This window comes from Mustela putorius, unplaced genomic scaffold, assembly GCF_011764305.1.
Source record: "Mustela putorius furo isolate JIRA1106 unplaced genomic scaffold, ASM1176430v1.1 tig00003834_pilon_pilon_pilon, whole genome shotgun sequence".
NCBI lineage: Eukaryota > Metazoa > Chordata > Mammalia > Carnivora > Mustelidae > Mustela > Mustela putorius.
Window position 1 is genome coordinate 132,053,338 of NW_025421987.1, and position 23,930 is coordinate 132,077,267.

General features: G+C 36.2%; 1 protein-coding gene across 2 annotated transcripts in view; it reads left to right on the forward strand.

The window, feature by feature from the left end:
• The window catches only part of LOC101679153 (programmed cell death 6 interacting protein), an 87,515-nt gene that overhangs the window by 34,355 nt on the left and 29,230 nt on the right, over nt 1-23,930 (forward strand). Inside the window, exons 7-12 of one of the 2 annotated variants that reach the window (XM_004774199.3) lie at nt 1,742-1,873; nt 7,187-7,409; nt 8,416-8,539; nt 10,577-10,754; nt 18,565-18,676; nt 20,421-20,590. In XM_004774199.3, coding sequence (XP_004774256.1) covers nt 1,742-1,873; nt 7,187-7,409; nt 8,416-8,539; nt 10,577-10,754; nt 18,565-18,676; nt 20,421-20,590 — 939 coding nt within the window. The remainder of the gene's footprint in view (nt 1-1,741; nt 1,874-7,186; nt 7,410-8,415; nt 8,540-10,576; nt 10,755-18,564; nt 18,677-20,420; nt 20,591-23,930) is intronic. The other variant, XM_004774200.3, reaches the window with a different exon arrangement.

Here is a 23,930-nt window from a genome sequence, read left to right on the forward strand (position 1 = left end):
TCAGAAATGTTCAGGTAATTGGGGCGCCTGGGTGGCTCAGTGGGTTAATAAAGCCTCTGTCTTGGGCTCAGGTCATGATCCCAGGGTCCTGGGATCGAGCCCCGCTTGGGGCTCTCTGCTCAGCAGGGAGCCTGCTTTCTCCCCTCTCTCTCTGCCTGCTTGTGATCTCTATCTGTCAAATAAATAAATAAAAATCTTAAAAAAAAAAAAAAAGAAATGTTCAGGTAATTGGTTTTATCTATATCTGCATATGGTTTTTGTTACATGATTTTTTGTAGGAGAATTTATTGATTTATGTCATTCAAGAATCTTTTAAATTATGAAATTGCAGACAATTTTTTAGTGAAGTAAAAAAGCACATAAATTATCTCAACAGCGCAAATTAGAGAATTAGGAATTCATGTGAAGGAATTCCTGGAGATTTAAAGTACACCAAGAGATCAGTAGATATTTGCCCAGGACTCTTGGATGTTAATACTGTTACTCCTGAAAAGAGCCTTGGGATCTTCTCTCACCTTTTTTTCATCTGAAAGACCTCATGTTCAGCTGCACAGTGTACCGTTACATCCTGTTGGGCCATTAGTTCAGTCGTGTCACGGAGAGAAGAATGTCACCTTCAAAGACTTGGAAACTACCTCTGCAGCATTCCTGGTATTCCTTGAAAATCTCCTGTTTAAATAGCAAGTTGCTCCAGCCTTACCTGAGACCTGGCATGAGTACAGCTTGAAATTCAGATGTCCTTTTTGCCTTTTTACTAATAAAGCTCATAAGGTATTTTCATATTCTAGTTATAAAACTGGAATATCTGCAAGTAGTGATCCAGGAAGCTAGCAAATTATTCACTGGGACACAGGAAAGCATACCAGGTAGTACTTGAGTTTTTGACTGTCTTTATTTTTTTTGTCTAGACCATGACTGCCTAGTATATTTCTTGGATTTCATATGTCATGTACTTCCTAAAGACAGCAAGATTGCAGGCTAGGATTTGACATTTTGGAAGAATATCTACTGAAATAAGTACTTCTCTGGTTCATGTGTTTGGGTCTTTTAAAACTAATTTTGACTGGAATTTTTTTCAAAGCAAATTAGGGCAAAAATAACACTTCATCATGTTAGGTATTAATTTAGTACATTTGTCTGTTTGCTCTGTGTTTTTGAGTATATGATCTGAAATGTTAGCATTTATACTAAATTTTTATATGGCTAGAAATCATCTTTATTAAAAAATTCTCTTAGGATATAAATGTAAGTGGGAACTTAATTTACTGTCTTTTGTCTTTTAAACATGACGAAACAGTCAGCTATAGAGCATTTTCATTAGTGTATGTGAGTAATGGTGGTTTAGTTGACTCTATGGGCTGGGTAAGGACTCATAAGAAAGCTTCTAAAGCCCTGTGCTTGGTATTCCTTTGTGAATGTCTGTTTCCCTTCTCTTTCTAATGCATGCATTCCTGTCTTTGTAAACAAAATGTTGACTTCATGGCTTGATTGAAGACTTAAAAAACTTAAATTGGCTTTACAGTTCAAAAGAAAAACCCCTTAATTTTAATTGGAAGAAAAAAGATGGATTCATTGAATTCAGTTCCTGCAGAATCATGTGGTCTTCTCTGTTTACACCTAATGACTAACCTATCTCTAAACCATTAATGGGGTGATTCTAATTTCTGTCTCCTTTTCCTTTTTCTTCCTGCATCCCATGTTGTCTGTGGTGGTTTGTGTGGTTGGACTCTCCCCTGGTCAGTATTTTTATTTCCAGGAGGTGTTCCCTGTCTTGGCTGCAAAGCACTGTATCATGCAGGCCAACGCTGAGTACCACCAGTCTATCCTGGCAAAGCAACAGAAGAAATTTGGAGAAGAGATCGCAAGGTTACAGGTGAGTCTCTTGGACTACTCTAGAATGAGTATCTGTCAGATATACTTAATTTATTAATGAAGAACCTAAGAAAACTGTTTTTGTGAAAGTATTGCTTGTTATTAGTTGTGATAGTAGTTTGTAGATATTAAGGAGATTGTTCTTACCAGATGTATGCTTACATATTTATGGACGAACTTTAGATTCAAATGATCCTGCAAAAAAAAAAAAAATACATGTAAGTGTATATATGGGAAAGAGTGATAAAGCAAATATGACAAATTGCTAACACTTGTTGAACCTAAGTGTGGTTCTATTATTATTCCTTGTTCTGTTTTTTCAGTTTTTCTGTGGGCTTGAAATTTTTTGAAATTTAAAATTGGGAAAATTAGGTATATGTAAAGGTATATACTATATCTTTCTCTGTTTGCCTTCTCTGTTTCCTCCATCTTTTTTCCCCACTGCCCTAAACGTGATTTCCATTAGATTCTCATTTAATCCTTTCAGTATTTTTTTCTTTGAAATATAAGCAAATATATGCACTTGCATACATAATACACACAATGCATGTTCTTAACTCTCCCCATTCTTACATATGAGGTACTATGCTTCATATAGCGTTGTGTGTCTTGCTTTAAGCATGCAACAGCATATCCTGAATATCTCCATTTTAATATAGCAATACGGTGCTTGCTTTGGCAGCACTTACAATAATAATAATAATAATAATAACAATAATAATATAGCAATAGAGACACCTTCCTAATTTTTCTTTAGAGCTGAAGTGTGCTTCATTGTATAAATAGAAGTTTATTGCTGTCCCCTTTTGCTGGATACTTGCATGTTTGCAAGGTTTCGTGCAAGTAATACTGCTGTGAATAATTATGTACGCATGGCATTTTGTATTTTAGCAGGTGTCTTGGCTCTGGCTTCCGTAATCATAGATTGAGAGTTTGAACAACAGGAATTTGTTTTCTCATAGTTGTGGAGGCTGAGACCAGGATGTCAGCATGGTTACGTTCTCGTTGAGAGTTCTCATGAGAGTTCTCTTCCTGGTTTGTAGACTGTTGGCCATTTTCTCTCTGTGTCCTTACATGGGTAAGGGGAGGAGAGAGAGCACATTCTCTGGTTCATCCTTTTGAAAGGCACTAATTCCATAAAGAGGGCTCTGCCCGCATGGCCTCATCAGAACATAATCCTCTTAAAGTCCCATCTCCAAGTACCATCACTTTCAGTGTTAGAGTGTTAACATAGGAATTTTTGGGGTGGGGTGAACAGTTTAGTCCACAGCAGCAGGCATACCTTAAATTTCTAGAAATTGGATTGCTGATAATAAAAGTATAATGCATCTGTAATTTATTGTATATTATACTTGGATCTTTGATCCACTTCAAATTTATCCTGATATGTGCAGTATGGATCCAGTTTTCCTTTTTTCAGATGGCTTACCCATTTGTCCCCAAACTATTTATTTATTTATTTATTTATTTGACAGACAGAGATCACAAGTAGGCGGAGAGACATTCTGAGAGATAGGAGGAAGCAGGCTGAGCAGAGAGCCCAATGGGGGGCTCGATCCCAGGACCCTGAGATCATGACCTCCTGATCATGATCATGGCAGAGGCTCCAACTCACTGAGCCACCCAGGCACCCCTCCCCAAACCATTTATTACAGTGACTTTCTTACTCCGCTGACTTGAGATTTCGGCTTTGTCACACACTAAATTCGTCATATATATTTGGGTCTATTTCTAAACCTTTTTTCCTTTTCATTGTTCTAGTTCTATACAGTTTTAGTCATTGACTCTTTAGAGTGTTTTGATGCCTGATAGGTATCCATCTCTCATTTCTGAATTTTCTTGATCTTTTTGTATATGCTTCTCTCTATATATTTTTTTAAAGATTTTATTTATTTATTTGACAGAGATCACAAGTAGGCAGAGAGGCAGGCAGAGAGAGAGAGAGGAGGAAGCAGGCTCCCTGCTGAGCAGAGAACCCGATGCGGGACTCGATCCCAGGACCCTGAGATCATGACCCGAGCCGAAGGCAGTGGCTTAACCCACTGAGCCACCCAGGCGCCCTATATGTTTTTTTTGATTTAAATATTTACTATGGAAAATTTGAAAAAAAAAATCTATGTAATGTATGAATCATCAAATATCTGGGGCCCATGGTTATCAGTATTTTGCTATTTGTGTTTCATTTATTTCCCCTTCCCCTCTTATTTTCTTGGAGTATTTCACATATTTCATCCTTTACTATATATCTCTAACAGATAAGACTTAAAACTCTAGAACTACAATGTCATCCCACTCAGCAAGGTTAATAACTGGTTAATAACTATTATTAGTAATATAATATTATCCAGACCTAGTTTAGTTTTCCCGGATTTTTTCTTACTGTTTTTTTACAGTTGGTCTGTGCAAATCAGGATCCATACAAGGTCCTCACATTGTATTTGATTGATGTGTTTTACAAATCTTTAATTTGTAATTGCCTCCCTCTCCTTGACTGCCATATTGAATTTTCCTCACTTTCTTGGATTGTGTGTTTCTTAAATGGTGTCTGTGATGTCTCATCTCTTTTTTGTTACTTGTGTAAATATTTCAATCTTTAAAAGTGATTTTGAGTTTTTCTTCATTTTCTTGCTTGAGTTCTGTCAGTTCCTATTGCACATTCTCTTGCTATCTGCTGTTCATTCACTGTTGTCTGGACCATCTGGTCCTCTGTTCATATTTTGTGTTCTTTTGATACTATGATTATACCCTTAAGTTTTTTAGTTTATTTTAGTTTTTTTAGCATGCTGTTTTCATCTGCTTTGTGACAACATTTCTTCGGTGAATTTTTATTACCTGTTGGAAACTTACTTATATGCTCATTTTCATCCTTTTCCTCTTGGTTTCTTTGTGTTGAGGCAGATGGCATGCTGTATTGGTTACTTGTATTTGAATGAGGATTGATTCTGATAGATAGCAAGAGGCTCCTGAGTGGGGGAATGGCCCTTGGGAGTGTTTCATGCCTCTTTGTGTAAGGGCACCCTCCTCAGTTTCACTTCTTTGTCTCTATAAACCTAGACTGGTTGAGGAAGGACTGTTAACCTCCAAATCTGTGTTTCCCTGAATCCCTCACAGCCTTTGCTTTGTAGAGTGGTGTGTCTGCTTTGAGAGTTTATTTTGTTGGCCTTTTCTGAGTGCTTACCCCCTTTGTTCTTTCTCCCTGCTTTTCACTCCTCCTTGTCTACTTCCCCCAGCCTCTCTGCCTTTGATTAATCAGCCTCTTGCTCTCAGTAGTTCCCGCTTGGGATGCACTTTGGTTTTTCCTGTGACCCCTGGTGGCTGACATGGGCCATTTGGCTTTGCCTTTATCATCTGTTGGCACTTGTTACTTCATTTCATTTCATCATTTTCAGATTTGCTTAAAGTCATTTCCGCTCATGGGGGGAGGGGAGCTTAGTAGTCCCTTTTTTCTCCAGTGTGTTCAGTATATCTGAATACTGTAGTACTAACTTTGCTATTTGACCACATATTTACAAATCAAATGTGATAAGTGATTTAAATTTGTATATTTTCCATCTCCTAGTTTCCATTGAAGATGGAGCTTTTGTTTTGCTCTGTTGATTTTGCATCTAAGCCACCTCTCTCATTATTTAGAATAGTGTAGTTGACTTTTAGGTTTTCCTGATATACAAATACATCACCTGTAAATGATTTTTTTCCTTTTTTAAATTTCATATGTCTGATTTCATTTTTTTTTTTTTGATCTTGTTTTGACATACTCTGTGGTTGTTGATGATACCATTTTATTTTGACTCTAGGAATGGTTTCTTAAATTTTTCTGCTAAGTATATTAGCTTTGGGGGTTAAGATTTTATCATGTTAAGAGATTGAATATCTATTTTGATTTTACCAAGATTTTCAAAAATATCAGTGTTGAATATTGAATATTATCAGTGCTTTTTCAATATCTGTGTAGATAATTTGATTTTTAAAAATTTATTATTTGGAGAATTATAGAAGTAGGTTTTCTTAAACCATTCTTGTATTTCTATATCATTAAGCCGTTCATTTATTTCTATAATTCGGTGTTTCATACTTGCTTTATTTTCAGTGGTTATTCTGTATACATGTTCCCTGTGTCTGAGGATACTATATATTCTCTAATTGTGGACTCCAGGGTTCTCAATATCTCATAAATCAAACTCATTAATTGTGCTGTTCAGATCTTCTGTAATCTTAATAATTTTTTTGTTTACTTGGTCTGTCATGTTGAGACAGGAATGTTAAAGTTTTCCCCTCTGATGAGGGGTAGATTTATCCATTTTGCATTTTAATTGTTTATATACATAGAGATTTATTAAATGCAAAGTATAAGAAGTTTTATGTCTTTCTGGCAAATTGGCACATGTTAAGCATTAAGTACTTAATTTATCCCTAATGATGATTTTGGCTTTATTGCCCATTTTATCTGATGTTACTGTATCTGAAACCACCTAGGTAATGCAGTTTGAGCCCTACATTTACGTGAGGCATTTGCTCATGTTATGAATTATGACAGACCTTTTTTAAAAAAATATATATATATATATATACTCCTGTTGATACTGAGATAATATGCTTCTTCGTTGCCTTCCTGTGTTGGCTGGGTCATTTTTTCATGATTCATCCTTTCACTGTTGGAGTAGCTCTTCAAGGTTCCTGCCTCTATGTGAGGTGAGGGCATGTTTCTCAGTAGATCGATATGTCTCTGTATTTCAGGTTCCATGAGAGCTTTTAATGTGTGTGTGTGTGTGTTAAAGATTTATTTATCAGAGAGAGAGAAATAGTGCATGCACAAGCTGGGAGAGAGGCAGAAGGAGAGGGAGAGAAAAAGGGAGAGAAGCAATATCCCTGCTGTGCATGGAGCCTGATGTGGGGCTCAGTTCCACAACCCTGAAATCACCACCTGAGCTGAAAACAGGATTTGGATGCTTAACTCGCTGAGTCATCCAGGTGCCCCACTTCTAATGCGTTTTAATTGCTAGTCTTTTGGGATACAGAAATATTTGACAGCCAGCCTCCCTCACTGTCAGTTTATTCTTATTGGCCCATGGGTTTCTTTTACTTTACTGGTAATTCACCCATGTGTTTAGAGGGATGCTGGCTATGTTTATTCTTTGTTTTTGATATTTTGGTATTTTGTGATGGGGTAGTTTCGACATTATTCTGTTGACCACATTGCTGGAAATACAAGTCCTCAAAGATTGTTTTGAAAAACTAATGCTTGGATCCTTGGTTGAAAAAAAGAAAACTTTTTTCTTTCTTTCTTTCTTTTTTTTTTTAAACATTTTCTCTTTAGCATGCAGCAGAATTGATTAAGACAGTGGCATCTCGCTATGATGAATATGTTAATGTGAAAGATTTTTCTGACAAAATCAGCCGTGCCCTTTCTGCAGCAAAGAAGGATAATGACTTCATTTATCATGATCGAGTTCCAGACCTTAAAGATCTAGACCCTATTGGCAAAGCCACACTTGTGAAATCTACCCCAGTCAGTGTACCCATCAGCCAGAAATTCACTGGTATGTCAAGTATTCAAATACACTTTAATGTTACTCATCTTTCCCCCAGTTTAATCTGTTTTTTTAAGCTGAAATCATATAACTGCTATTGTATGCTTTGAATATGATTTGCATTCATGTTTAAAATGAATATGAGAATAAAAATGAAGTGGTGTATCTATAGTGAAATTTCAAGAGGGAGAGTAAATGGTAATAAAGTATCTGTATACAACAGAGAATTTGAAACTGAGTAATGACAGACTTGAAGCATTTGTCATTTTGTTAACATTTGTTATTGATTTAAGAGTCTGCCATTAAAAATGAACATTCATAAATACGACTTTAAATATATAAACTTATGGAGTCATGGTTGTATGAAGTAAATAATATCCTTGAATGTTGTAGATACATTCAGTATATAGTAGTCTAGCTGAAATCCCAAGATTAATATTCTAAATTATTGGGAAAGGATGATTATCTTACTGTTTTCTACTTAGCAAACAAGATGTGTTTACTGTGTGCCAGGGATTCTTTTAAATACAGATGCTAGCTCAGAATTCATATTCTAGCAGTAGTCCCATGAGATATGTACTGTTATCCCCAGTTGACTGATGAGGTTATTGATTCACAGAGTGCTTAAGTAATTTTGTCCAGTGTTTCAGAGCTAGGAAGTGGTGGAAGGAGCTGGAAATCAAACCATGGCACTGTAGGCTACTTAATCAGCAAATGAACAGTGTGTTTTCTTACATGTAAGTCTTCTTTACCAAAGATCTTAAAATGTCAATGACAGACACATCTTAAAAAGTTAAGAAAATTAAGATCAAAGAAAAAGAAAGCTTTCATTGTCATTGTCCCTGAATATAGTGATCTAAAAATCCTCTTCATTATTGTACTTTTAATAGTGATTTGGTTTTGATTTTTAAGTATTTGTAGACTTTTTCTGTGAATATTGGAAAGGGAATATGAACATTCACTTTACAAGTGTTTTGTCTTGAAATTTTGTTGAAATTTTCATTCCTAATTTTAGATTTGTTTGAGACTATGGTTCCTGTGTCAGTACAGCAGTCACTGGCTGCCTATAATCAGAGGAAAGCTGACTTGGTTAACAGATCAATTGCTCAAATGAGAGAAGCCACGACTTTGGCAAATGGGTAGGTAGAGCTTAACTTCCATGAATGTATCTCTAAAGTTCTAATGTTTCTGTTTGAGTGTTTTATAACTAAATAGTTCATGAACATTTTAGTTTTCTGAGCTTGCAGATGAATGTCAAGAATATGTGAGATCGCAAATACACACCTATGTGCACTTCTTGTGGCTGCTGTGTATTTATTAAGTCCTAGTAAATGTATTTGGAATAAATTTGATTACTGAAACAAAGAGAGTAGTTTTGGCTACTGATTTGCATTTTAGGGAATATTTATACTTGTAAGTTAAAGTACATGGTATATTCAGTATTCTTATCCAGTTTTTGTTGCTGGTGGATTAAGGCTTAAAATAATTCATTGGTTTTTTAAAATATCTTAAGTATAATTTTCAATAAAATGCAACAGAATACACTTGTTTTAAGTGTATAGTTCACTTCTTTCTGATAAATGTTCATACCCGTGTAACCACCACCACCATGATCAAGGTAGAGAACGTTTCCATCACCCTAAAAAGTTCCTTCATGCCTCTTTCACTTTAGTCTTTCTTCCCCTGGCCCTTAGCCACTGCTCTCTGCTCCTTGTCACTCTAGGTTAGTTTTACTTTATGCAGTTTACTATAAATGTAATTATTATAGCATGTGTATTATATCATATGTACATTACAGTATATAGCATATTGTAGTGTTGCTATAGTATTTATAGTACCTATTGCATATACAGTATATACTCAGAATGTTGGACTTCTTTCACTTAGCATAATAATTTGAGATTCATCTATGTTTATATCAGTTTGGTCCTTTTTATTACTGAGCAGTATTTCATTTTATAGTTAAATAACAATTTGTTGATTCTGTATTCACTGATGGTGGACATTACAGATGCTGTGAGCACTGATGCATAAATCTTTGTGTGGACATGTTTTAGTTCCCTGGGTGAATAGTTAGGATTAGAATTGCTGAGTTGTGTGGTTGGTGTATGCTTAACTTTATGCAGAATATCCAGCTTGTTTTCCAGAGTGGTTATTCCAGATCATATTCCCACCCGCTCAGCAGCACTTAGTATTGTCAGTCTTTTCATTTTTATTCATTTTAGTGTGTGTGTGTAGCAGTATCACACTGTGGTTTAATTTGTATTCCTGTGATTACTAATGGTGTTGAGTAACTCTTCATGTACTTATTAGCATTTATATATGTTTTGTGAAGTGTCCGTTGAATTTTTAGCTCATTTTTAAAAATTGAGTTTTTCGTGTTCTTTATGTATTTTACAGCAAGTCCTATGTCAGATACATATCTTTGAGACTTCCTTTCTTTCAAGATTTTATTTATTTATTCTTATTAGGGAGAGAGAGAAAGAAAGCAAGCAAGAGCTGGGAGAGGGGCAAAAGGAGAAGGGCAGAGGGAGAGGGAGAAGCAGGCTCCCTGCTGAGCAAGGAACCCAGTGGGGGACTAGTCCCAGGATCCTGGGATCATTAAGGCAGATGCTTAACTGCCTGAGCCACCCAGCTGCCTCAGATTTTGTCTTTTAATTACTTAGACTGAAAGAAGTTAAGTTTGAGCTGTGAGCCCACGGTAGCTAGTATTTTTTTTTTTAAGATTTTATTTATTTATTTATTTGACAGAGATCACAAGTAGGCAGAGAGGCAGCAGAGAGAGAGAGGAGGAAGCAGGCTCCCTGCTGAGCAGAGAGCCTGACTCGGGGCTTGATCCCAGGACCCTGGGACCATGACCTGAGCCAAAGGCAGAGTCTTTAACCCACTGAGCCCCCCAGGTGCCCCGGTAGCTAGTATTTTTTAATGTGCATTTCTTACTTTTTGGTTTTTAATTCTGAACTGTGAACTTAATTATTTGACAGTTTTGTTTTCATTTTATCAATCACTATTTTTTTTTCCTTTTTTCCCCCTTTATCTTTATTTTTCCATTGATGAGGGTACTCAGCTTTTTTGGGGTGCTAAAACTTCATTGCTATTGATTAGGATATATAGGAGATTAATTTTTTAAAGATGATTTAGACCTCTAGATGACATAGTATCTCATTTTTTTTCAGGGTGTTAGCTTCCCTTAATCTTCCAGCAGCAATTGAAGATGTATCTGGAGATACTGTACCTCAGTCTATATTGACTAAGTCCACGTCTGTGATTGAACAGGGAGGCATCCAGACTGTTGATCAGCTGATTAAAGAGCTTCCTGAACTACTACAAAGAAATAGAGAAATCCTAGATGAGGTATGTTTTAAGAAATTTGTTTTTTCAAGTAAAAACTGTTTGCCACTTGGTGTCCAGCAGGGATTAGGACTGGATGCTTTCTTCTCTTGGGTTTTGTAGGGTAATAGTCACCATCCTGATGAAGTTAATGTGACCCAGAACTGCCTTTCAGCTTCCCAGAGGAATTCTCATTGAGTGAGAACGGGTTCATACATGTCTTAAGGGTTTATAAATGCACATTAATGAAACTCATGGACCATGATGTAATATTGATATACTGTGAGAAATTACAATCATACAAACTGTTCAGAGCCTTCATAACTAATGAGTTCTTTGAAATATTAGATTTCTTGGTAAATGTGGAATCAGACTAAGGAAGTTAGGCCTTCAAGTGTTTTATAAGCCCACCACATCCATCTTTCAGTAGAGAGAACATATTTTATCAATAGGAAGTTTTTTGGCTGAAGTCAGCTGTTTGACAGTATTATTCTTTTACTGTGCCTTCATGTCTTTCCCCACATTGATTCACTTCTTTCTTTAGTGATAAATATAGTCAAAATGGTTACATTGGCTTTTACCAGTTTAGGAGTCCGTTTTTTTTTTTTTTAAAGATTTTATTTATTTATTTGTCAGAGAGAGAGAAAGAGAGCAAGAGCGAGCACAGGCAGAGTGGCAGGCAGAGTCAGAGGGAGAAGCAGGCTCCCTGCGGAGCAAGGAGCCCGATGTGGGACTCCATCCCAGGACGCTGGGGTCATGACCTGAGCCGAAGGCAGCCATTTAACTGACTGAGCCACCCAGGCGTCCCTAGGAGTCATGTTTTTTAGTTAACTTCTGTTGTCAGTGCTTCAATCCATGTTTTAATTTTTCAATTAATTTTCAAAGAATGTATCTATCATTTCCAAGTACTTTGGGGAAGGGGTATAGTTTATCTTGAACAACAGGGGGTGGCAACCCCCCATGCAGTAAGAAATATGAGTATAACTTTTGATTCCCCCAAACATAACTACTCATAGCCTGCTGTTGACTTTGGAAGCCTCACTGGTAACATAAACAGTTGACTGTCACATATTTTGTATGTTACATATATTATATATGGCATTCTTAGATTAAAGGAAGCTAGAAAAAGGAAACGTTATTAAAATCAAAGAAAATCATAAAAATCAGAACGTTTATAATACTGTACTGTAGGAAATCCACTTACAAGTGGACCTATAAAGTTCAAACTATGTTATGCAGGGGTCATCTGTACTTGAGACAGTGTGAACCTTGGGGATGAGAATATTTGCCTCCCTTTTTTTTTTTTTTTTAAAGGATTGCCTTTTAAAAGGATTATTATGATTATACTAAATGATAAATTGATAGTGGCATATTAGCTATTGGAAACTTAAATGAAAACTTACTTGCAGTATTGGCCTTTGGAATCTGATTCATGAGGGGTTCTACATTAATTACACCAGCAGTGTTATCAACCTCATCTATGTAGATATAGTCAATAAAAAGAAAATTGAAAGCAAACAGAATTGATGTTACGTAGTTCAGTACCAAAGCCTTGCTGTGCTGAGCTTGCTAGACATGCAGAATCTTAGACCTTATCTCAGACCTTCTGGATTAGGAGCTGCATTTAACAAGATCCCATGGTGTTCCATGTGCACATTAATATATATTTTTTAAAGATTTTATTTATTTATTTGACAAACAGAGATCACAAGTAGGCAGAGAGGCAGGCAGAGAGAGAGAGAGAGGAAGAAGCAGGCTCCCTGCTGAGCAGATAGCTCGATTTGGGGCTTGAGAACATGACCTGAGCTGAAGGCAGAGGCTTTAACCCACTGAGCCACTCAGGCACTCCTGCACATTAATATTTGACAGAGACCGCTCTTAAGGTCATAGATTTATTCATGAGAATGCCTTATAGTCCTTTAAAATTTGTTGATTGTTAGATTAAGCAAGCTTGTTATCTGGTGTTGCACTTGAAAGGATGTTAGAATAGTAGATAAAGAGAGAAAAAAATGGAGAGTAGTGTTTAAGATCACAAGTTTGTGAAAGCAGCAAGAAGTAATTGTCTGATGGGAAAAGACAAACACTGGAAAATGCAGGTATAGCAAGTCAGTAGCAGTCTGGGGCATTTAGTAGGTAAAAGTTATAATAAACCATTATTGAATATTGGACTTATATTTGAACTTGATCCCCAGTTTTTATTGTTAGTGTGGCCCTGGGCAGATTACTTAACATCTTCATGTCTCAGTTTACTTATGGAAGAAAATGGGATAATAATATTTATCACATAAAATAGCTGTGAAGTAGGATCAGGCATGTGCCTGCTGCTTAGTAGTTATTTAAATATTACTATATATCCTTGATTTTAAGATGTCATTGATTAGAAGAATCGTATTTGATTTTGAAACAAGTTTTGGAAAAGAACATTGTCTATTGAAATGCTGTGTATCAGTTGTGAGCAGCATCTTCATTAGAAATACTAATGTGTAAAAAACTTATAATTAAAAACTGGCATTATTAACGTGTATGGTATATGTCTGTTGTCTGCCTATCTTAATATGAGGTACTTTTGTTTATCTTATTTGATGTTTCTAACAACCTTGTGAAGTAGTCACTGGTACTCTGTCAGCTGTACTTGGAAAATCTCATTTTAATTAAGTTGTGAGTTGAGAGAAGTAAGGTTGTGAAGCTGGACCTCTTTTTGAGTGTTCATTTCTCTCTGGTAGCTTTTAGAAATTAGGGCTGATTTTCAAAAATATTTAAGTATTCACTATTTTTTTTTTTTAATGATAAATTTATCTTCACTAGGGAACTGTGGGGCCCTATTAACCTTGGATTCCTGCCCGTGGATTCTTTTTCTTTAGTTACTTTTTTTTCTCTGCCCTCTCTTAATGGATTTCTGTCAGATGGGTGGTAGTTCTTCTGGTGATGATCAGTTTTCCTATCTTTCAACATTTCTTCTTTTTGTCTTTGTGCTCTCATTCTTCCTGGAAGACTGGCTCAGGCTGGCCTCCCAGCTCATTAATTGGTTATTTAGTGTGCTTTTTGTGCTTTTCAGCCACCTTGAAAGTTGTTTTTCATTTGTTGATATCTCTTGTTTCAACATACCTGATTCTTTAAAAAAATCTCCTGTATTTATTTCACAACTGCATGTCTGTTTTTGAGGTTAAAATTTGCATAACAAAATTCATTTTAACCTCTTTACAGTGTACAGGACTGTGGTTCTTAGTATGTCTGCGGTATTGTGCAAGCACCAACACTGTCTAATTTCAGTTTCCATCACCCCAAGGAAACTCCATTCTCGCTAGCACTCACTCCAGACTCACTAGCAGTTACTACTCATTCCTCCTTGTCCCTGCTCTTGGCAGCCACTACTCTGATTCTGTCTCTGTGGATTTGCTTATTTTGGACATTTCATATAAATGGAATCAGAAATGGTATGTGCACTTTGACCTTCTGTCACTTAGAATAATGTTTCCAGGTTCATCCATGTTGTAGTGCCAGCATTTCATTTCTTCTTATTGCTAACACTTCATTGTGCGGATATATCACATTTTGTTTATTTGTCAGTAATAAATATTGGTAATTTTGCTTTTTTGGTAATTAATAATGCTATTTGTGAACAGGTTTTTTTTTCTTAAGCACCTGTTTTTAATTCTCTTGGGTATATACAGAAGAGGGGAGTTTTTGGGTCATACAGGAATTCAATGTTCAGCTTTTTGAGGAACTACCAAACTGTTTTTCCAGAGCCATGGCACCATTTTACATTCTTACCAGCAGTGTGTAAAGGTTCCAGTTTCTTTACATTACCTTTCCAACCCTTAAATTGTTCAGGTTTTTTTTTTTTAATTTTATTTATTTGTCAGAGAAAGAGAGCACAAGCAGGGGAAGCAGCAGGCAGAGGGAGAAGCAGGCTCCTCAGTGAGCAGGGAGCCTGATATGGGGCTCAATCCCAGGATTCTGGGATTGTGGCCTGAGCTGTAGGCAGACGCTTAACCGACTGAGCCACCCAAGTGCCCCTGATTGTTCTGTTTTTTTAATTATAACCATACTGTGGGTATGAAGTGGTATCTCATTGTGGTTTTGATTTAACCTTTATATATAGGAAATCCTAAAGTTAATAGTTGGATAGGAATTGCACTGCATGTTTAGACCAACCTGGAGAGTATTGCCAATCTTTACAATATTAAATCTTCCAATACATGAATATGAACAGAATGTCTTCCCATTTAGTTAGGTTTTCTTTAATTTCTTTCAGCAGTGTTTAGTAGCTTTTAATGTACAAGTCTTGCACCTCCTTGGTTAAATTTATTCCTAAGTATTTAATTCTTTTGGTGCTATTGTAGATGGAATTGTCTTAATTTCCTTCTTGGATTGTTTATTGCTAGAGTATAGTGTATAGAGTATAGATTTTGTATGTTGATTTTGTATTCTGTAACTTTACTAAGTTTGTTTATTATCTCTAATGGTTATATTGTGAATTCCTTAGAATTTTCTTCATTAAGGTCATGTAATCTGCAAGTAGAGATTGTTCTACTACTTCTTTTTTGGATGTCTTTTTATTTCTTTTTCTTGCTTAATTGCCCTGACCACTACAGTGTTAAATGGACGTGGTGAGAACAGATGTTCTTGTCTTGTCCCTGATCTTAGGGGAAAGCTTCCCAACTTTCACTCTGTTGACGTTAGCTGTGGGTTTTTCATAGATGTCCTTTATGAGGTTGAGGGAAGTTCTTTCCTATTCCTAGTTTGTTGAGTTGTTGTTGTTGTTGTTTTAATCATAAAAGGACATTGGATTTTGTCAAATATTTTTTCTACATCTTGACATGTTCTTACATTTTTTTCCTTCATTCTGTTACTACAGAGGATTATATTAATTGGTTTTTTGATTTTAACCATCCTTGCATTCTTAGGATATTCTACTTAGTCATGATATATAATCCTTTGTTTTTTGTTTCTGTTTTTGTTTTTAGAGAGAGTGCTTGCATATGGAAGTGGGGTAGGGAGGGGCAGGAGGTAAGGGAGAGAGAGAGACTCTTAGGCAGGCTCCATGCTCAGTGCAGAGCCTGATGCCAGGACTTGATCTCATGACTGAGATCATGACCTGAGCTGAAATCAAAGAGTTGGATGCATAACTGACTGAGACACCAGGTGTCCCAGAATATAATCCTTTTAATTTACTGCTGGATTTGCTTTGGTAGTATTTTTTTGAGCACTGTGCATCTGTATTTATATATTTGATCTGTAGTTTTCTTGTAATGTTTTTGACTTTCAACTTGTTTACCCTTGTGGCTGTGTCTTGTAAATAGCACGTAGCAGAAGTTTTCTTCTTAATTTTGTTTGACAGCCTTTATATGTTTCTGTGGAGGGTTAAGTCCATTTATATTAACTGATTATTCATATTATTCATTTTCTGCTATATTTTGTAATTTCTACTTGTCTCTTTTTCTTCCTATATGTTTCTTTCTCTTTTATTCTTTCCCACCCCCATTTCCACTTTTTCCTGGTTTTATTGTATAGTTCCTCTCTCTCTCTCTCTTTCTAAACTTGCATAGAAGTTGTGGACTCTTTTCTTCTTTAAAGTTTATTATGTTGTGTCTGGGTATGGATTTTCTTCCATTTAAATTGCTTGATACTGATACTTTATTGGATTCAGTGAATTTGAGGAATTGAATCTTTTCATCCATCTTGGAAAATTCTTAGTTTTCATTTCCTGGAACATTTCTTTCTTCCTATTGTCATTAGTAATTCTTTCCGGGTTGCTAATTATATTTAAGCTGACTCTTCTTAATTTTCTTTTTTTGAAGATTTTATTTATTTATTTGAGAGAGAGAGAGAGTTAGTGGGGTGGTGTAGAGGGAGAAACAGACTCCCCTGTGAGCACAGAGACTGAAATGGGCTGGATCCCAGGACCCTGATACTATGACCTGAGCCAAAAATCAAGAGTTGGATGCTTAACCTACTGAGCCACCCAGGAGCCCATAACTTTATTTTCCATGTCTTTTAAGCTTCTTATTTTCTGTTGCTCTCTGCTTTATTGTCTATAATTTCTTCCTATTCTTCTCCCATTTGCTGATCCTTTTCAGTTATATCTTAGCAGCTTTTAAGTAGTGATTAGCTTCCTAATTTTATTATGTTTTTCATCTCTAGAAATTCTAACTTAGTCCTTTTTTCAGTTCTTTCTGTTCTCCTTCTCCTGTGTCACACTTTCAATTTATCTTTTACTCTAAACACATATTAAATATATTTTATCTTTATCTTATAATTCCAGTATCTCTTGTCTTTGTGGTTTGGTTCTGTGATTTGTTCCTTTTGCTGACTCTTGCTCACCATGGTTTGTTTCCTCTTGAGTTTGGTGGTTTTTTTTGTATGTGTTCTTGCTTTTACATTTTAAAACTTTAATTTTGAATAATTTTAGACTTAACAAAAAAGTTTCAAATTTGGTACAGAGTTCTTTACCAAGCTTCCCTTAGAGTAAATCTTAGGTAGCCATGGTTCATTTGTTAAAACTCAGAAGTTAACATTGGTACAATATTATTACTCAGATTTTACCAGTTAGTCCATCAGTGCCCTTCTTTTTCAAGATCTAGTCCAAAATACTCCATTGCATTTAATGTTCAATGATTTTTTTTTTTTAAATTATGAATTCACATTTCCTGGAACTTTATATGTGGGAATTCGTTGAGTTCTAGGTTTTAAAGTGAATTCTTCTAGAGAATTTTTATTTTTTATTTTATACTGTTATTATTAATTTTGTAGTTAACCTTTTTGTCAGAGGTATGTCTTAAGGCTTTGTTCACACAGGTAGTGTGATTTCCAGTCCTAAGTATAGGCTTTTGATAGGAATCTTAGGTGATATTTCTTTTCTTTTCTATTTAGAGCCAACACAAGTAAAGTTCCTTTGTCAGGCAGTCTTCGTTTTAAAAAATTCATCCAGTGAGTGTCACCCATGTGGAAGTATCCCAGTCTGTGGGAGGGTAATGCCTTTGATGGGACATCCACTCATAGCAGCCCCACCCATGTTTCTTGTGTCCTGCTCCTGTTCTGTTACCTTCACATTCTAAGCCAGTAGTGAACTGTATAGTTGGTGAACTATGTACAGTGGACCAGTTCTGGCTTGTGACCTATTTCTATGAGATTCACTAGTTAAAGATGATTTTAATCTGTTTTTAGAGGGCTGTAAAAAAAAAATGTGGCAGAGATGGTCGACAAAGGTCCACAAAACCTAAAATACTCTAGTGTTTGACAGAAAAGTTTGTAGACTTCTGCTCTAAGATGCCAGGGATTAGCAGGTACCTGTGCTTTAGCACTTATTTCTCCTGGTAGATTATTAACACTTTCTTGTGTTCTGGCCCCCGACTCTTCTGTCTTCTCAGGTACACATTCAGAAGCCATTTTGTACATGTTACTTTTTAGTTTGTTGTACTGGGATAAAAGTCTGAATCTTTGATTTTCATGTGGATAAGTTAACGTCTTTCTCTTTGTTTTGTTTATGGCATCTAAGGTCTTAAGGCTTTCTATTTATTTTAATCTTAGAAAGAATCTTTGTTCACAGTAGCCTTTGTGCATGGATATACATAATCTCTTAGTTTATCTTACTTTTTAATTTATTGAGTAAGGTAATGGCTAACCTAGTCTTAAATTTTATAAGTGTTTGTTAAATATGTTATAACTTGGATTTGTGCAACAAAAATTGTACCATTTTATAGTTCAGCCAGTAAAGTAGAGGTATTCCCATCCATTAATCCTCAACCAGTATTGAGTCTGATCATTTAAAAAATGTTTTAATTTTTTTATACCAGAAATGATACTTCATTGTTATTTTACTTCTTTTTAAAAGTCATTAAGATTGTTAGATGAAGAAGAAGCAACTGACAATGATTTAAGAGCAAAATTCAAGGAACGCTGGCAAAGGACACCATCTAATGAACTCTATAAGCCTTTAAGAGCAGGTAAAATGTATATAAGTGGCTTTTACTTGAATAAATTCCCAATTTTTCTTTTTTAAGATTTTATTTTTAAATAATCTCTATACTCAACGTGGGGCTTGAACTCACAGTCGTGAGATTAGGAGTTGCATGTTCTACTGACTGAGTCATCCAGGTGCCCATATAAATTCCCAGTTTGGATCCACATTTTTGCTTGATTAAATTAGGGTCTGTTGTAAACCTGTTTTTACTGAAACTGCTATTTTGAAAACACAGGTTTTTTTCCCCTCAGTTCAGGGTGAGATAAAAAATAAATAACAGAGGTGATTCATGTTCATTATAAGAAATTCAGATTCTTAAAAATTCTGAAAAATTCTTTTTTAAAAATGATTGAGCACATGGTAGGGGTGTGTGTACAGGAGAAGGAGAATCTCAAGCAGACTCCTTATGAGCACAGATCCCGACCTGGAGCTTGATCTCACGACCTGATCCGAAATCAAGAGTTGGACACCCATCTGGCTGAGCCACCCAGGTGCCCCCCAAATTCTAAAAAATTCTTTTTTTTTTTTTTTTTAAGATTTTATTTATTTATTTGACAGACAGAGATTATAAGTAGGCAGAGAGGCAGTCAAAGAGAGGAGGAAGCAGGTTCTCCGCCGAGCAGAGAGCCCGATGTGGGGCTCGATCCCAGGACACTGGGATCATGACCCAAGCCAAAGGCAGAGGCTTTAACCCACTGAACCACCCAGGCGCCCCAAATTCTAAAGAATTCTTAAAAAATACAGAGTAAAAATGGAAATGATTCTGTATCTCTCTTTTCATATTCTAAGCCCTGTGCCTTTTTTTTTTTTTTCCCTTAGAGCATCTATATAACCACTAGATATCACTGGTTCCAGGAACTGGTATTAAGCTCTAAGCATATTTTTAAAATAAATGAGATCAGTTCTGTATTTTTTTTATTATTTTTTTAAAGATTTTATTTATTTGAGAGAGAGTGAGAGAAAGGGAAAGTGCTAGTTGGGGGAAGGGGAGAGAGAATCTCAAGACTCTCCACTGAATGTGGTGTGTGACACAGGGCTTGATTTCAGTGACCTTGAGATTGTAACCTGAGCTAAAAACAAGAGTTGGATGCTCAACTGACTGAGCCACTCAGGCACTCCTAAATGAGATCATATTATATGCATATGGTTTTGTAATGTCATTTCACTTAGTAGTGGGTGGTAAAAGGTGAGTTAATTTGAAATCAAATTATTATTTTTTTAAGAATTTAATTATTAAGATTTGTGTTTGTTAAGGTTACTGTCTTTATGATAGCTAGAGACTTATTTATTTATTTACTATTATATAATTAGTACTATAGACATTTTTTCTTAAAAATGTTAACGGCTGTTCTTTTAAAGTCAAGTTGAAGCAGTCAGTGATCCTTTGAGAGGGGAATACTTTTTAAGTAAGTTGCAACAATTTCTGGAGTGAATGGTTTCTCTCTATATTAATGAGTTGTAGGAAAGGATTAGACTAATGCCGGTTAGTTTTTATTTGGTGGATAGTAACCACAAATACATGCTAAGGTATACCCATGTGTTTTGCCAGAAACAAAAATGCCAAGGGCGACAGGAGCTCAGTTTCCATTATATAATGAATGAATCAGGGTCCATAGAAGAGGGGGGGAAAAGTAAAGTTGGAGAGCAGAACTAAAAGTATAATCAGCCTATAAATGTTACTATTAAAGTCATTGCTGTACTCTGGCAACATTTTTTTTCCCTCACAGAGGGAACCAACTTCAGAGCCGTTTTGGATAAAGCTGTGCAAGCAGATGGGCAAGTGAAAGAACGTTATCAGTCTCACCGTGACACCATTGCACTTCTGTGTAAGCCAGAGCCTGAACTGAATGCTGCCATCCCTTCTGCTAACCCAGCGAAGACTATGCAAGGCAGTGAGGTAAGCAGATGCATTTTGATGTGGGTGGTTATCTGTTTAGGAAAACTATGTTCAAGCCATTATGAATACATTAATTGACAATTCCTTACTGTCCTCTTTTCAGAAATGCAGATGTAAATTGAGGTTATATTTGAAGTAGCATGATACATATACTGTGTAATAGGTAATTAGATTAATAATATTACCATCTTGTAATAATAATTAATTTCTATTTATTGAATGTTTCCTATGAGCTTGGTACTATATTCTAGATACTTTATAAAAAGTTCAGTATTCAATTCATTCAGGTTTTATAAAAGGGAGAGGTTGGGAAACATAGAAACTTCCCTGAAGTGAAAGGACTGGATTTGATCAGTTGCTCTTCCGACCATAAATTCTTTGTTGTTTGTTACATCATTCTCTATTGGCATCCACTGTATTCCACTGGGACTATCTTTAAAGGGAAAATCAACCAGCTGTGATTGTTAATAAGTGGGTAACATCATTATAGCATTTCTCTTTGTGACAGGAGGGGGAAAATCAGTAGTGGGGCATGTCAGTCAGAAAGTCCAAAGGTGCAAATAGGCTTTAGTGGCTGATCACTGTAGTAGGTGTTAATTGAATAAGATAGATCCTGAATGAAGTGCATAGGAAAATAAGCCAAAGGGCAAGAAGTGTTTGCTGAAAACTTCTTGAAAAAGGTGAATTTCCTGGGATAGTAGTCCTCAAAAGTTATCAGTGTTGTGCCTTGCCTTTCCACAGAAACATTTCATGTGTTTTTCCAACCAAGGTTTTAGATACCTGCTCTGTAAGGCATTATGCTAGGTACTTTGAAAAATCAGCAAATGAATCATACATAGCCTTTACCCTCAATTCATGGTCCAGTGTGGGAAGATTAGACCTATACAAGGAGAACTGTAGTACAGGGTAGATATGTGTCGTGACTATAGAAAGTATGCTGTGAGGATTTAGATGATGAAGCACTTAAATTCCAGTATTTTGGAGCTTATCTCTTTAGAGGCCTCTCAAGAGATTGGCACAGGACGAGAACAGAGTAGACAGGCAGACAAAGTGTACACATACAAAATCCAAGGAGGATCGAGAGAGTGATGTGTCGGAGATGCTACCAGAGGTTCGGTGGAAATGAGCCCCAACAGTGAAGACTGCATAGTTGAATGTGCACAGAACCCAAAGCTCTAAAGGTAGGGGGAACCTGATGGAACAAAGAATATCAATTAGATGCTTTAAGGAAAAGGAGAGAAGGAAGAAGGAAGGTGGTTAGATTAATTTGTGAGGAGCAGAGTCTGCAGACCCACTGAACAGCAAATTATTTTAGGAAAAAGAAAATCCTGCTTCCCATTCTCTTCTCTCTCTCATTATTTATTTATTTAAAGATTTTATTTATTTATTTGACACACAGAGAGAGAAAACACAAGTAGGCAGAGAGGCAGGCAGAGGGGCGGGGGAAGCAGGCTCTCTGCTTAGCAGAGAGCCCGATGCGGGACTCATCCCGGGATTCTGAGATCACGACCTGAGTCAAAAGCAGAGGCTTAACCCACTGAGCCACCCAGGCGCCCTGTCTCATTTTTTAAAAGTATTCTCTATACCCAACCTGGGGCTTAAACTTAAAACCCCCTTGATCAAGAGTCACATGCCCTACTGACTAAGCTAGCTAGCCACCCTGCCTTCTCCTTTTTCTTTTTGGTGTCTTGTACGGGACTCAGAACTTAATGTGGCTTTTGTCCTTTGATTCTCCTGCTTTCACTAGAAAAGCAAAAATGGTTTCTGCTGAGCAAAATCAGAATTAGCATGCACTACTTTGTTATTTTATATAGTTGTCGTCACGGTTGTTTTTGTTAGTAATGGTATTATATAGGGGAAGAAAACTTTTATAATCAATATGAAGTTATTTTACTGAAGCTAGATTTTCTAGATAGAAGCAATCAAAAATATTCAGTGCTCTATATATTCATTAATTATGTGCCTTTATCAAAAAGACTAATTAATACCATGTTTATTAAAGCTCTTTCAGGTAATTGTCATAGTTGTTGATGACACATTTTAGCCAGAGTTTTTATGATAAAAGCATAGTTATTTGAATTCTGATTATTAAAGTGAACACAAAGGACATACATGTTTTATTAAGAAGTCCAGTCTTAATGATAGGGCTCTTTTTTTCTTTTTTTAAATTTAAATTGTGAAATGACTTACTACTCTACTTTTTATCTTTAGTCTCTTTGGGCATCTGTTTTTACATCTTGAGATACTCTGAAAAATGTTGCAAAAATGACAAATTATGGGTAATTTGTATTTAAAGATCCTTTTTTAAATACTTAGGACCATTGCTTGTGACTGTGCACATCTGATCAGCAGGGGATGGAATCTAGTCTACACTTGGCCAGCCAAGCCTTGGCCCTGGTGTAGGGCTGAGTCTACCCAGAGGAAGGGGCATCTTATTTTTTGGTACAAAAGTGATATCCATTTATACTTGTAGTATTGCATCTGTCTTGGGTGATGAAGGGGTCCCTTTGGGGGGAAAAAAGTGTCCATCTCCTCAGAGATAGCGCATAAACTAGCACTGTCCAAAGCTTTGTAGGCCTTTTTTTTTCCTGGTTCACACAAAGTCATCTAGTAGGTGAACTGCAAATGCTACTTTTACTCTCTGTTTTTCATAACAGGAAGTGTCTAGATAGGTGTTGAGGTTTGTTCACCAAAAATTTGTTGAAGGCCTATTGTATGCCAGGAATTATGGCACCATGGTTACTAACAGAGAGGGGTGCAAAACTCTAGGTTTGCTTTAGTGTAGGGCAAGTGTGATCAGGTTCCCACTGTTCTGTTGTTGAGATATTCTCATGTCTGCCTTTTCTGAAAATAAAATGGCAGGGACTGAAAAGTAAAGCTGAAAATCTCATTGAGAGTATTTGTTCTACGCCTAAGTATGTATGGTGCTGTTAGATGCTACAGAGAGCTTTATCATCTAATGGGGCTGGCACACGATGGTCTGCGGGCTAAATCCAGCCTGCCTTCTGTTTTTGTGTGGCCTGTGAGCCAGGAATGCCTTTACATTTTTAAATGGTTGAAAAAAGTCAAAAGAATAATGTTTTATGACATGTGAATGTTACATGAAATTTAGATTTTAGTATCCATGAATAAACTTCTGTTGGAGCATAGTTATACTCCTTCACATTTCATCCGTGGCTGCTTTCACACTAGAAAGGGAGAGATAGTTGCAACAGAGACTATGGCTTACAAAGCCAAAAATAGTTTCTTTCCTTTCCCCTTCTGTTTGGTTCTTTATAAGAAAAGTTTGTAGCTCTTCGTCTTAAAGGTAAAGTATAGACAGCTGAGGTGATCTCATTCC